A 14,776-nucleotide genomic window follows, 5' to 3' on the forward strand; every position below is an offset into this window, starting at 1 on the left:
TGTAGTTGCGGGAAATGAGAGATCCAAGTCTGCTGAATCCTAATGTAAAGTCAATGGGTTGATTGGGGAAAACCGGAAAAAAAAGAAAATCTTGGAGGAAAGTTAGGTGAAAAATACTGTCATGGATATTCAATGGAACAATGAGTGCGGACATTGTAGAATACTCCTTCCTTGTCCTCGTAATGTTGCATCTTTTTCACAATTTGTGCTTAAAATATAATTACGAACCATCAGTGTGAGGCTGATAACAGCTGTTACTGTGCTCACAGAGTAGTGTAATGCATTGATACCAGAGATGATCTTTACTGCAGCTCTTGAGTGGAAGGCTGCCAGCTGAAGCAGTGGTTGAGTTCGCCTCCAGCAGGGAGCCGGCAGAGTGTGATTCGTTCAGTGCACCAAATTCCCAGCATCATGCTTGCCGGCGCTCCGAGGGAGGGAGGCAGTCAGTAATAGGTCACCGGCTAGCAAACTGCAGCAGCAAGGCTAATAATTGGAAGTTTAACCCCTTCTTGCTCATCAGAACCAATATTACCAAACACCATCGACCCGAAATGTTAACTCCGTTGCCTGTCACACAGTTGCTGTCTGACACGTTATGTTCTTCTAGCATTCTCTATTTTTATTTTGGGACAAAACAACAGTTCTGATTCTTGTACCGTAATCTTGTTTGCGATTAATCAATAGGCTCTGTGAGGCAGTGGAAGTTGCAATATCAAATTTAAAGCCCAAATGAGATATCTTTATTAGTCACATGTACATCAAAACACACAGTGAAGTGCATCTTTTGCGTAGAGTGTTCTGGGGGCAGCCCGCAAGTGTCGCCACGCTTCCGGCGCCAACATAGCACGCCCACAACTTCCTAACCCGTACGTCTTTGGAATGTGGGAGGAAACCGGAGACCCGAAGGAAACTCACGCAGTCACGGGGAGAACGTACAAACTCCTTACAGACAGTGGCGGGAATTGAACCCGGGCCGCTGGCGCTGTAATAGCGTTATGCTAACTGCTGCACTACCAAAGGGGTATTCTTGGTGCCTTCCCATCCCTGTCACATTAGTCTGTTGGACATCAGGCACAGGATCTTTTTCAAACAAATGGAGGCCCTATTTGCAAAGCAGCCTGGAAGCCCGGAGAGGTCATCGTATGGGAACTCTAACCTGCAATACCTGTCGTTAGCATTGGGTATAAATACAATGTCAGTGTTGGTGTGGGGATAAGCTGTAGAGGTCGTCCATTGATGGATTAATAGGGGCAATTTGAGGGATAAATAAAGAACATCAGCTATGGAATGTCATCAGTTAGAGAGTGAGAATGCAAAGGAACATAAACGTTGAGAAATGCATGGATGTTGGAGATGCCTAGCAAGTCAGGCTATGCCAATGGAGAGTGAAAGACTGAGCCAACAGCTCAATGACTTCCAGCAGAAGTGGCCAGTCCTGACACAGGCCGGGTTGTAGAATACGATGTTGGGTCTGGAAGTCTGAAAAATGGCCAGAAGGAAGATGAGGTGTTGTTCCTTGTGCTTGCATTGAACCTCTTTATACCAGTGCAAGCGGAGAGGTCATAGCAGGACTGCAAAGGAGAGTTAAAGTGACAGGCAACAGGGAGCTCTGAGTCACTGGTGCAGTGAACTCGGTGTTCCATGAAGCAGTCAGTCAGGCAGGGTGGGAAGAAGTATCTTCAAGAGAGCTGGAGGCTTGCATTGGAAGACTGACTCCATTTCTCTTTCCACAGTTGCTGCCTGAGCTGCCGAGTGTTTCCAACATTTTTTTCAAATTTGCAGCACTTGTATTTTTTTTTATGTTCACAAGTACAAAGTCACCACTCTTAATCTTTTTATGTGATGCCACACTAAATGCTCACAACCATTACACTGAGATATTGTGCATGAGAGTTGGTGTATAGAAATGGCAATGTGGCAGTACCAACCCAAATTTTCATACAGTGAGCAATCGAACAGGGTTATCTCAACACATTGTAATAAGACTGACTGAGTGTCTATGTGTTATGCACATTGCTTTCTTTGCCTGCTCTTCTGATCACGTCTCCATCTTCAACCTGAATAACCATGCAGGATCTTGCTGGAAATGTCAAGGGTTTCAAGCAGCTGTGAAAACAGTGTGTACAAGAGGTTCTTCTCCAGGTTCCAATGAGGCAATGTGTCGATTGTCACTGATCACTGCTGGAGGTTCCACTGTGTAACAGCAGTCAAGAACATAGGACAGTACAGCACTTTCACACACACACACCCTGTCATATTTGGAAGTCTGGATGTAATGGCAGACTTGGGATGTGAATCTGTCATTTTGCAGAATCCACTGCTACATTGCAACATCGATTCATGGGTGTACATTGCATAACTACCTATTGGTTCAGAGGTTTGGGAAGTGCTGTCTGAGATAAGTTGCAGATGCTGGAAAGTAAACACTGAAGTCATGATGTGCCAGACCTGGAAGGAATGATACTTAAAATGGGAGGTAAGGTCACAACCAAATAAGTTGTTTTGTCATGGACGGTGTTGTGTTCATGAAGGAAACTGGACAGTAGATGGTGGAAAGAATCTGGAGGTGATTTGCCCTCCTCTAGAGAGTCTACCTTCTCTTAGCCACAGTAGTTACATTACTAGTCCAGGTAAGCCTGTGATTGATGGCCATTTCTGGGATGTTGATTGTGAGTGAACTCAGTGATGATAATAGTATTGAAGGGGAGGTGGTTAGGTTACCCTACTGTTGGCAATGGCCATTTCTTTACAACTGAGAGGTGCAAATTTTATTTGCCACTTATTAGTTCAAGGATAAATCTGGTTCAGGTTTTAATGCAAGAAAATAGGGGAGTTGCAAATCAAACTGGAGCCTGTGCAGTCATCAGTAAATTTGCATATTTCTGACATTATGATGGAGGGAATATCACTGATGAACCACAGGAGATGGTTAAGCCTGGCCAAGGAAGTCCTTCACTGAGGAGCCTGGGCTAACTGGCTTCCATCCCTACTTGCCTGGGATTAGTTTTTCCCAGATTCCCATTGACTTCCATTTTACTCACCTCACGGTGTGCTTTGATAATAGAGAATGGGGGTTATCTAACTGTTTCAAATGGGGTACAAACATTTCACATATCTTGACTGGAAGGCATGTCTTAAACTAACATTATAACTAAAAGTGAGCTCCAATTCAAAGAAGAGATGTAGGCTTCAAATATATTAATATGAATTTAGGAGATGCACATCCATTAACAATACCAAAGACACCTTCAACTGCTGGGAGGATGCACTGTCAATCACAACTCCAAAATGATATTGAACTTGCAGACTTTCAAAGGTTTATATTATGAGTAACACACCGTCTAGTATCATTTGCTGCCTTGTGTCTACTTAACAAATTGTCAAAAGATAAGCCCATAAGCCGTTTCCATCTCACTGCTATCAATCCACCATTGTTGGCTGATGTTCCTGCATTTACTTCCTTGATCCTTATAATGCACAAGGAAAGCCAATAAAATATTAATAAAAAGGGATACATCGATATGACTGTCCACTTAGTCAATACCAATTTATTTAGGGATCTTCTATGTGCAGTGAAGGTCATAATAGAATGGGTACGACCGGCTCTGCAAAGAGGCATGCGGTCCAAATGTAAATGCAAGGCTCTTCCAATTATTAATGCAATCATTTATTGTGACAGAGAATCAATATGTTCCATTCCATTTCGCATACAGCACACTCCACTGTGTACTCAGCCTAATTAGGGAAGGTTAAATAAAGCAGTAGTTGATCTGATTTATAAAACTTATTACCTGCGCCAGCCCGGTAAAACAAAATGACAATGCTTTTCACACCCACACTGATTTATTAAAATCTCTTTCATGTTGAAAGGGGGATTGTCAATAAATGCTGACTTGATTCACTCGTACCTCTAATTTCAGTCACTACCCTTCACTTCTGGTGAACTGGCTCTGTCCAACAATTAGCTCATTTGCACAATGTGGTTTGATCTAGTGCAGAACTACCAAGCCGTCTGTGTCACAGATGAAGATTTTGACAATGGTGCCCGGCCATTTCTGATTCACGACTGTTAGAGCCACCTTGATGCATGTCAGGATCCCATTCTCCTGCTCTGGTACATTTGAGCATTTAGATTTTGTTTTGAAAGGCAGTATTCTTGGGATATGAAGCATACAATGACAAATATCATTATGACCTGCAATGGTATCTTTGACTCAGAACTATAATAATCATATACCTCTTTTTTTGCATTCCTGTTTAAGTTCTTAACACTTTCAGGGGCACAACTGAAGTGGTTCAACCAATTTCTGTTTAAACTGAAGTAAAAACAGAAAATGCTGAACTTACCCATCAGGTCAGGCAGCATCTGCAGAGAAAGAAACAGCTAATGTTTTGAGTCAATGACATTTCATTTGTTCAACTGAAAGTCGATTTGACTGATGCCCCGTTGTTTGCATGCCCACCACCAGACTCCCAAGGCTTTCTGGAAACACGAGACTGCAGATCTGAGCAAAGAGATAAACTGCTGGAGAAACTCAGCTGGTCAAACAGAATCTGCCTCTACGGGTACTGCCTGACCCACTGATTTCCTCCAGCAATTTGTTTTTTGCTTCCAAAGTTATCTGCCTATTCTAGGCTCTATTGTGAGAAGAGATCACCAGGCAGATAGGGGGAAAGATTCAAGGATGTTCTCATAGCTTCCTTGATCATTGTCCTGGCTCATGGATGCTCAAAGTGAGGAAGGAGCATTGGGGATGGTATTCAGTACTGCCGGTCTGAATGGTCTGTCTTGGAAAGAAAACCTGAAATCACTGTCAACCCAAGCTAAAATTGTACCTTCTCCTTGATCTCCTCCCATTGTCTCCCATCTGTCAATAAATTACTCTGTCTCATTGGAATGGAGAATCTCTCTGTTGGGCTGACATTATTGGCTCTACCAAAAGCCTAGTGCTAATGGCTCAGAAATTGCAGTCGACAGAAAATAAAGGCTTTCCAGTATCTTTGAAGAGAGCTCCCCACAATGATCTAGTGCTCTCTGTCTCATCGTCGATCCCTTTCTCAACAAGATCAAGCTGAACAAGCAGGCAATCACACCAAAGACTTCATTGTGTCATGGGTAAGAGACCAGCAAACATGCTTATTTTAACTTTCTTTTTAAATATTATTCAGAATGATTTAAACATAAATTGAAAGAGAATAAATAAATTATATATAAGGTAATACTTTTACATTTAAAAATTTATGTAGAAATATTTATATCATACAATTGCAATACACATATACAGTAAAATTAGTTTTCATCATCCAGATAATTGGCATGTCCTCTTTGACTCTCACCAATTTTTATTGATGCGCCATAGAAAGCATCCTATCCGGATGCATCACGGCTTGGTATGTCAATTGTTCTGCCCAAAACCTCAAAAAAACTGCAAAGAGTTGTGAACACAGCTCAGCAAGTCACGGAAACCAACCTCCCCTCCATGGTCTCTGTCTATATTTCTCGCCACCTCAGTAAAGCAGCCAGTGTAATCAAAGACCCCACCCACCCCAGACATTCTCTCTTCTCCCCCCTCCCATCGGGCAGAAGATACAAAAGCCTGAAAGCACGTACCACTAGACTCAAGGACAGCTTCTATCCCACTGTTGTAAGACTATTAAACAGTCTCCTAGTCCAATAAGATGGACTCCTGACCTCACAATCTACCTCCTTATGGCCTTGCACCTTATTGTCTGCCTGCACTGCACTTTCTCTGTGACTGTAACATTTTATTAAGCATTCTGTTATTATTTTCCCTTGTGCTACTTCAATGTACTGATGTGATGAAATGATCTGTTTGGATAGCACGGAAAACAAAGCTTTTCATTGATTTATTATTGTCGAGGTACAATTTAGCAATTTAAACAGTAATTCTGGCTTAGAATATTATTCAAAACTCACTCTGTTCTCACCTAACAGAGAAGAACCTTTTCAGATAGGATGGGATTAATTACTAAACAGCTTAAATAACATGAAAAAATGCTGGATGTGTTCACCAGGTGAGGCGGCAGCTGTGCGGACAAATGGAATTAACTTTTCAGGTCAACGACTCTTCATCAGAACCAAGAAGAGTTAGAAAACAGGCATGTTTTAAGCACAGAAGATAGAAAAAAGACGGTGTGGAGACCAAGCGAGACCGAACGACACAGATGGTGTTGGAGACACAAGAGGCTGCAGATGCTGGATTCTAAAGCAAAAAACAAACAGCTGGAGGAACTCAGCAGGTCAGGCAGCATCTGTGAAGGAGAGTGGACAGTCAACGTTTCAGGTTGAGACCCTTCATCTGATGTTGGTCGTGGCTGAGGGAAGCTGGTGAAGGTTTGTTGATTGCAGCTGATCCGTCCACAGGAGGTGTTAGAAGAGGGAGGTGAATGAGAGTAGGTGACAGAGAAAAATAAATAATTCTGGAACTGCAGGATACAGAACACAACAGTTGCAGGAAACCTGAAATAAAAGAGAATGCAGGAAATACCCAACAGGTCAAGGAGCACCTATGAAGAGAGAAAAGCTGAATTAACATGATGTTGATGGCATGACATTGGAACTGGTCACAAACTGGAAGGGTGGGTCATCTGAAACTGTTGAATTCAATGTGGAGTCCCAATGGCTCTCCTGTGCCTGGACAGAAGGTGAATTGCTATTCCTGCAACTTGCACTGAGACTTATTGGCGTCGTATTTAAGTAGCCGACAGCAGGGTGAGAGTGGGATGGAGAATTAATATGACAGAGTCACCCTTGCAGATTGAACGGAGATGTTTTACCAAGTGATCACTCAATCCGTGTTTGGTTTTAATAATGTAGAAATCACAACGTTAGCACAAAATACAATACACTATATTGGAAGAAAATCAAGTGAATTGCTGTGTCGCCCAGAATGTGTGTCTGGGTCGCTGGATGGTAGGAAGGAAAGCAGGAAGAGCGCAGGTGTAGCATCTCCAGTCATTGCATGGGAAGATGCCACAGGAATGGAAGTGAGTGTTGATACACTTGGAAGAATGAAGCAGAGAGTTGGGAGCGACTGGTACCAGAGGAATAATGGAGGAGAAGATGCACCTGTGGTGCCAACAAGTTGATGGTGAGAGAAATTGTGGATGATGATCCTTTGAACGTGGAGGCTGGTGAGGTGAAGGCTGAAGACAAGGCGGATTCTACCATTCCTCAGGTGGGAGAAAAAACAGGAAATATGGATTAAGTGCAGTTGAGGCCCTGTCAACCATGTTGAAGGAGAAGCCAAGGTTAAGAAAAAAGGAAAATATCTCAAAAGCACTAATAAGGCCACTGTCGTCATCAGAACAGATGTGATGGAACTGGAGAAACTGGTAAAATGGAATGGATCCCTTACAGGGTGGCAGGAGATGTAGTCGAGGTGGCTGTGGGAGTCAGTGGCCTGACGCTGGATAGGTAGCTTGACATCATCTCAAGTCAAGTGATTTCCTTCTATTCCATTGGAGGAGACTGCAAATAAGACAACTTGCAGAGCTGCACTGAATCACTCATGGCTCACGTTAAAGTCCAGCTTCTCAAAAATCCGCATGTTCCTGTCAGTTTCACTGTGTGATAGCAACAAGTGCCCTGCCATCATTGCCTACTGCATACGCTCCAGCATTCAATCGCATTTCAGTTGTCAAGCATAGCATATACCTTCCCCCCTTTCTTTAGGAAATGTAAATGCTGATTCCTTTAACTGAACCTTCCCCTCTTAACCTTAATGTATGAGACTAGATTTAAAATCAGTCTAGTCATGTTTCTTGTGCCAGTAGGTATTAGTTCCAATAAGATTAAATTTGGCATCACACTTACCTTGAACCGTAGCTGACGGATCAGTTGGTATCAATAGTTCAAACCTCTTAACTGGAATGCCAAATTCTTGAAGATCTGGATCACTATAGCCATGGAGTATCCTATGCTTGTCCTTGTGAAGAGGCTGATTGTAGTTCCAGTTCTGCTTAATGAACAAAACATTTCAGGTATTCAACTAGTGTGGGTCATGAAGTATCGAGGGCTTTAATTTTTTTCCTGTGAAGCATTGACAGACTGATTCAAGAGTTTCTTTAATTTCCAGGGTTTAGTTTAACAATATGCAGAACATATTGATTTGCACACCATATGCTTCTGTGTCAGCGTCTCCCTACCTGAAATATTTGCCGTCACTTTAATCCACTTCTCTACCATTTAACTCGGACATCGAGCTGCCCTTATTCTTCGGTGCACATGTTTCATTCAATGAATTGTTCACAGTCCCAGAGGCAACTCTAACAGATCACCAAGCTATTTGAGGAGCCAGTAACACAACAACCAATATTCGATGTAACCTGAATGAACCCTCAGTCAATGGCTCAGGCCTTCTTGGGGTTGGGGGAAGATTGAGAGCAAAGGGTATCAGTGGCATTGACAGAAGCAGCACGAATAGGCTGAGGTTGAGATTGGTAGCAGGGACAACATTGAACTAATCACAGGAGGCCACAAACTGCATAAAAGGCACCTCTGTATCATGGCGTGGTCTTGCCTGATGTCAATTCTACTGTAACAAGGAAACACTAACCCAAAGATTCAAATATGATTGGCAAAAGGGCAAAATCTTAAAACGAACAAATCCTTAAATGTCTGATATGTGGGTGGGAGGGTGGATGGGAGGTGTTTGGATGTCAGAAATCTCCCAGCTTCAGAAAATAACTGGCAGCATTAACACACGATGCTGAGGTCAGAGCTCATATAACTGAGAGCAGAAACCTGAGACACATCCTGAATAAGAAGTAAGCTGTCTGGTCAAAAGGCCAAATTTCATTAGAAATGAGATTTAGATCAACAATCGTACCTTTGATAAACTGTCTATTGTTCAGCTGTGTAGCTGGTGATTAATGTTAAAACTAATCCACTTATCCATTTTGTACCTCTTCTTCCTTATCATCTGGAACTGTACAGAGAGATACTGTAACAAGTCATAGAGCACTTGAGGTATAGTTCAATGTTCCTTACAAAAAGTATAATTTGAATAAAATAATTGATATGGAGGTGGGTGTTCCTACAGCACGGTGAAACACTTATCATTGTTTATGTCAGGCAAGGTGTACATTTCAACATCTCAGCTGCTCTCCTAATCCTTTCAGTCACACAGACGTGATGATTATGTGTGACGTTCTTGCACCATCTGTATGAACAGCTCTGTGACCAAGATATTATCAAGCTCAAAGTCAATGTCAAGTTTATTGTCATCTGCACAAGTACACGTGTGCACAGGTGCAATGAAAAACATACTTGCAACAGCATCACAGGCACATAGCATCAGATAAGCAGCATTCACAAGAAAATCATAAATTAAACATAAATTATACACAATTTTTACAAGAAAGAACCCAATTAGAATGAAAAGTACAAAGTCAATTTAAGTGCAAAGTGATCAAAGTGGCCCAGTGCTGCTGTACTGAGGCAGTGATTAGGGTTGTGCCGGTTGGTTCAAGAACCAAATGGTTGAAGGGAAGTAGCTGTTCCTGAACCTGGTGGTGTGGGACTTCAGGCTTCTGTACCTCCTGCCTGATGGGAGCTGTGAGAAGGTGGCATGGCCCAGATGGTGTGGATCTTTGATGATGGATGTTGCCTTCTTCAGGTGGCGCCTCCTGTAGATACTACTGATGGTGGGGAGGGATGTGCCTGTGACACATTGGGCAGAGTCCACTACTCTCTGCAGCTTCTTGCATTCCCGTGCATTTGAATTGCTGTACCAGACCATGATGCAACCAGTCAGGATACTTTCAACAGTACATCTGCAGAAGTTTGTTAGAGTGTTTACTGACAAGCCAAACCTCCTAAGGAAGTAAAGACACTGACACGCCTTCCTCATGATTGCATCTATGTGCTGGGCCCAGTACAGGTCATCTGATACATTAACGCCCAGGAATTTAAAGCTGTTGACTCTCCCCACCAGTGTAGACTGGCGCATGTTCGCCCTCCTTCCCCTTCCGGAAGTCAACCATCAGCTCTTTAGTTTTACTGAGGTTGAGCGAGAGGTTATTATTGCAACATGTGGGCATCACTGGCAAGACCAGTATTATCGCACATCCCCTGACAAGGTGCTTGTGAGCTGTCTCCTTGAACTGCTGTCGTCCTCGTAAAGGCCCTCCTACAATGCTGTTGAGGAGGAAGTTCCAGGATTTAAACTCAACAGTGATGAAGGACAAGTGATCTATTTGTAAATCAGAATGGTGTGTACTTTGGAGGGGAGCCTGCAGATGATGGTGGAGATTTGGGAGAGTAACCTGCGTGAGTAACCACAATGCATTTAGTACACAGTCCACATTGCAGCCACTACATGCCAGTAGTGGAAGGAATGAATAGTTGATGGCTGCAACTGAGGGGGCTGTTTGGATGGTGTTATTCTTCTTGAAGGTCACTTGAGCTGCAGTCATTGCAAGCAGCTGGACAGTGTTCCATTGCACTCCTAGCTCATGCCTTGCAGATGGTGGAAAGGTTCTGGGGTGTCACTCGCCACAGTTGTTGACCTGCTCTTGTAGCCACAATATTCAGACGGAAGGCTTCCAGCTCAACTGTCATCATGAGACTGATTCGCAGATTCTTACCCTGAAAAGTCTGAAATAAAAAAAATCCAGATTCATGTTACCTTTCAGAAAAGAACTCCAATTATTGTTGTTTCAAAAACCAAATTCTCAATTACCCGAAGGGATGCGGAAGTTTATCTAGATCCACCTTACTTACTACCCTCGGATCAGAACAATCCAAAGATTGTGTTGGAAATGACCCTGTCTCTGCCAACGGTGAACATGAGATTGGAAAACAGCACTCCAGACAGGAGGAGCAGTCAGTGCACTGTCTCACAGCTCCGCTGACTTGGATCCAATCCTGACCTCTAGTGCTGTCTGCGCAGAGTGTGCATGCTCTCCCTGTGACCTGTGTGGGTTTCCCACGGGTGCTTCATTCCCACACCCCAAAGCCGTGCTAGTTGCTAGGTTCATTAAGAAGTGTAAGTGACTGATAGGCCTTGGGGGTAATGTTAATGAGACGTGTGAGAGAATAGGCTTCAAGGAAATAAGTGAGGGGATGGAATTACTCTGAAGCTGCAGATTCAGTGAGCTGAATGGCCTTGTTCTCTGTTGTAAGGAAATAGGAAAAGAAACCACATTCAGATCGGTGCAGATTATTTTTTCAAGAAATGTTCAGCTGGTTGGAATTAGCAATCACACAATACAGGAATGGAAAGGCATATAAAGTGCATTAAAAGACATAAAACCAGCACTTGGGACGACATAATATTGACACAAATATGTTAAATGGGATTGAGGTCGTAAAAGCTTTCCAAAGGACCTTGCGTGCATCGAGCATCTGTGAATCGAGGGCATGTTTATCATTGATCTCAAGGTCATGATTTATGAGCGAGGATGGATAGCCTAGAGTAACACAATGTGCTCTATCAAAATATTCTCACCACCACATTATGAATGTCTATTGTTATCAACAGGATCTCTGAAATTTATACTTGATCCCATTCAAACATGGGATGCGTGGCTTTTAATTTTTCATACAATACAAATGTTATTAGAAGGGATATAAAAACAGAAAATGCTGGAAATTCTCAATAGGTCAGGCAATGTCTCTGGAGAAAGAAGCAGAGTTATCATTTCAAGGCATGACTTTCATCAGTGGAGCATTTGCACTTTTTTGGTGTATGAAAAGGATGTTTGAATACCTAATGTACTTGCAACATTCAATGGAGCAGGTTCACGCTCCTGAACAGATCAGGTTTTCCTGCAAGTCCATCATTTCATTTTATCCTTCAAGCATTTAGAACAAAATAATGTTCAGAAGTATGTTACATGACATAAATATGTTGAGTATAATAACACAAGACCAGCCATTTTGTGAGTTTTCCTGTGTTTAAGGGCATTCTGACACATTCATTATCATAAGACACTTTATATTATTTAATCCTGTTTGAAAATATTTTGAGTTAGCTCATGTGCCTCCTGTGATAATGCATAGGCTATATTTTTCATGTAGGAAACAAAGTGTTTGGGATTTATTCTCACCAGCCTACAACGCATCTTTCTGTACTCTTCCAAGCCTCTTAATCATGATGAATTGGACCTTATCCAGCAGTGGGGATATATACAACTCAGGAATGAGCTTCACACACCACACGGAGCCATAATTCACACCCCTGTCACAATACTTACTTCCTCTGCAAACACTGTTGATACCAATGCTGTCTTCAAGCTAAGTCTCTCTGACAGTTTATTACCTGGCTTCTTTTTTTCCAAGCAACACACATTCCAGCAGGAACAAAATTTCACTGATTGTACTTTACTGTATCTCCTTTGAAATAGTTTGCGTATTTCCTGTATTTGTTTCCCCTCATTCCCCAAAATAGACTTTGATATGCTAATCCTTGTCTCAGCCCCAACATTACAACCACCTCCAATCTTGCACCTCAATGTGCTCTGTATAGGGTCTTTTGAATCCAATTCAACTTTCATTCCTCCATTAGTACCAAACAGAATTTTATGGCCCCATTTTCTAAACTTCTCTTCCACGTAATCCCTATGTTTTCACAGGTTCAGCAGCCTCCACAGGTTTTTACACCTACCTCACTTTTGAACCTCACTTCTACACTTTTCAATAAATCATCTGAACCTACCCCCTCCTACTTTACACAGTGACCACACTTCGGAAGGTCTTCATTAGCTGGATCGTGAAAGAAGCTTTGGAAATTATGAATACAAGATCTTATGTTCTTCCTTTTTAAGATATCTTTATTAGTCACATGTACATCGAAACAAACAGTGAAATGCATCTTTTGCGTAGAGTGTTCTGGGGGCAGCCCGCAAGTGTCGCCACGTTTCCGGAGCCAACATAGCACGCCCACAACTTCCTAACACGTACGTCTTTGGAATGTGGGAGGGAACCAGAGCACCCGGAGGAAACCCACACAGTCACAGGGAGAACGTACAAACTCCTTACAGACAGCAGCGGGAATTGAACCCGGGTCACTGGTGCTGTAAAGCATTGCGCTAACCGCTGTACTACTGTGCCTTTTTCCTCCATCTCGTGTGCAACGCATTGGGATGCTTCGCTACATTAAACTTCAAAAAGGAGAGCTGTGTTTCTGGATGTTCTGAGAAGTGGTTTACAACATTTCCTTCATTCCAACCATTGTTACATTAAGCAGATTTTAGATCATTTAGGTGGCTGAACTGTTCTGTCCAGTTTTCTGGGTTGATAGTAGACTATACAGATTTTAAAAGAGATAAGTCTGTTCCCTTTGGAAAACGCAACTGTTCAGCTCAGCAATCCAATTATGAGCAAATGATTCCAAACTGGATGCTGTGAGTTAGCACCTCTGTGCATTTGGTTTTCAGATTCATATCTAAGAACATGCACATTATGGTCAGGGATCTTTTCTGTTTACTAAATTGCCAGCCACAGTCTTATGATTGTTTCTGTTTTTTTTTACAGGAGATGCAAACCCCAAGGAGAGCAGTCCCTTCATTAACAGCACCGAGGTTGAGAAAGGAAAAGAGTACGATGGAAAAAACATGGCTCTGTTTGAGGTACAGTAAAGCAATTTACAACCAGCACCAACGTCTGCCAAGCAGCCGTAGTCAGACAGTTTTCCAACGAATGCATGCATCTGCAAACCATTTTAACATGAATTAATTTATACTGTCTTTAACTGACTTAGGCATTCACCTGTAAGTTTCTCTAAACTAAAGGTTGGAACAAAATATCTGCCTTTTTTATTTCTTCCATGAATAGAAATAGTTGGCAAAGCATGTCCAATTCCAGAGAGTGTTTTAAGTTCCCACTATAATGTAGGAATACCGTGCCATGACAACTCAAGCATATTGTGGAGCTAACAGGAGAGCTGCCTACATTGAGACATCTTCCTACATTGACATTCACATGCAATCAATACCTTAAACACAGAGCAATATTTGAAAAATTACCTGATAGTTTGTAATGTCACTGGGGGGGGTTCTCTCTGCTTTCATCACTTGTCCCACCTCGACTCTCAGCTAACAATTAATTAGATCCAACACATTTTTCAGTGGTGACAAGCCCAGAGACTGATATTGGCAGAGCTTAACTTAGGAGCAGAGTGATGGAGAATATTATTAAGTTTGTGGCTGTATTCATCAAGGCATCTGGACTTCTTGCCTCCCTGGTTTCATTATGCCTTCACTGAAAAATTTTCATGCAGTTCAAGTTCCTCCTTGGACTTTTCATTCAGTTCTTTATAACCTTCACCATCCCTGCAATGCAGGTGAGTTTCTCCAATAACATAAAAGATAGATGGTTGATCTTTTAATTCAGTACCACTTTCATGCCCCAACCCAAAAACTGTTGTCAGGGTTACAACTTCTAATTGTTAACCCATGGTCCACCTGAGTGCAAGTAGCTCAGCACGGTTAAGTAATTAGCAATCAGCTGAGGTAAAATGAAAGCACTAAATACACCAGTGAAGGAAATCTGTTAGCGTTGGATAAAAATGCCTTAAAAAGTGGGTTTGAGTTGAAATGGTCCAACACAAAGTTATTGACTGTGTACATGGGAATATAGATCAATATAAGCTGCAGATTTAAATGCGGATTCACCAGAAATGTCACTGAGAAAGAGCAATTGCCTCTTTATAATGTGAAATTGTGCCCGAAGATTATGTCCTTCATTTTGTTATTTTTTTTATTTGCGTTCATCAATCCATGAGAGTACAAAGTTGTCTCTCTTCCAAAT

At 42.1% G+C, this 14,776-nt stretch overlaps 1 protein-coding gene across 1 annotated transcript in view; it reads left to right on the forward strand.

Annotated features, from left to right (window-relative positions):
- The window catches only part of LOC127578705 (solute carrier family 12 member 5-like), a 490,113-nt gene that overhangs the window by 216,811 nt on the left and 258,526 nt on the right, over positions 1–14,776 (forward strand). The window contains 1 exon segment of the mRNA XM_052031027.1: positions 13,502–13,596. Within this exon segment, the coding sequence (XP_051886987.1) occupies positions 13,502–13,596 (95 nt within the window).

This window comes from Pristis pectinata, chromosome 16 (genome assembly GCF_009764475.1).
Source record: "Pristis pectinata isolate sPriPec2 chromosome 16, sPriPec2.1.pri, whole genome shotgun sequence".
Lineage (NCBI taxonomy): Eukaryota > Metazoa > Chordata > Chondrichthyes > Rhinopristiformes > Pristidae > Pristis > Pristis pectinata.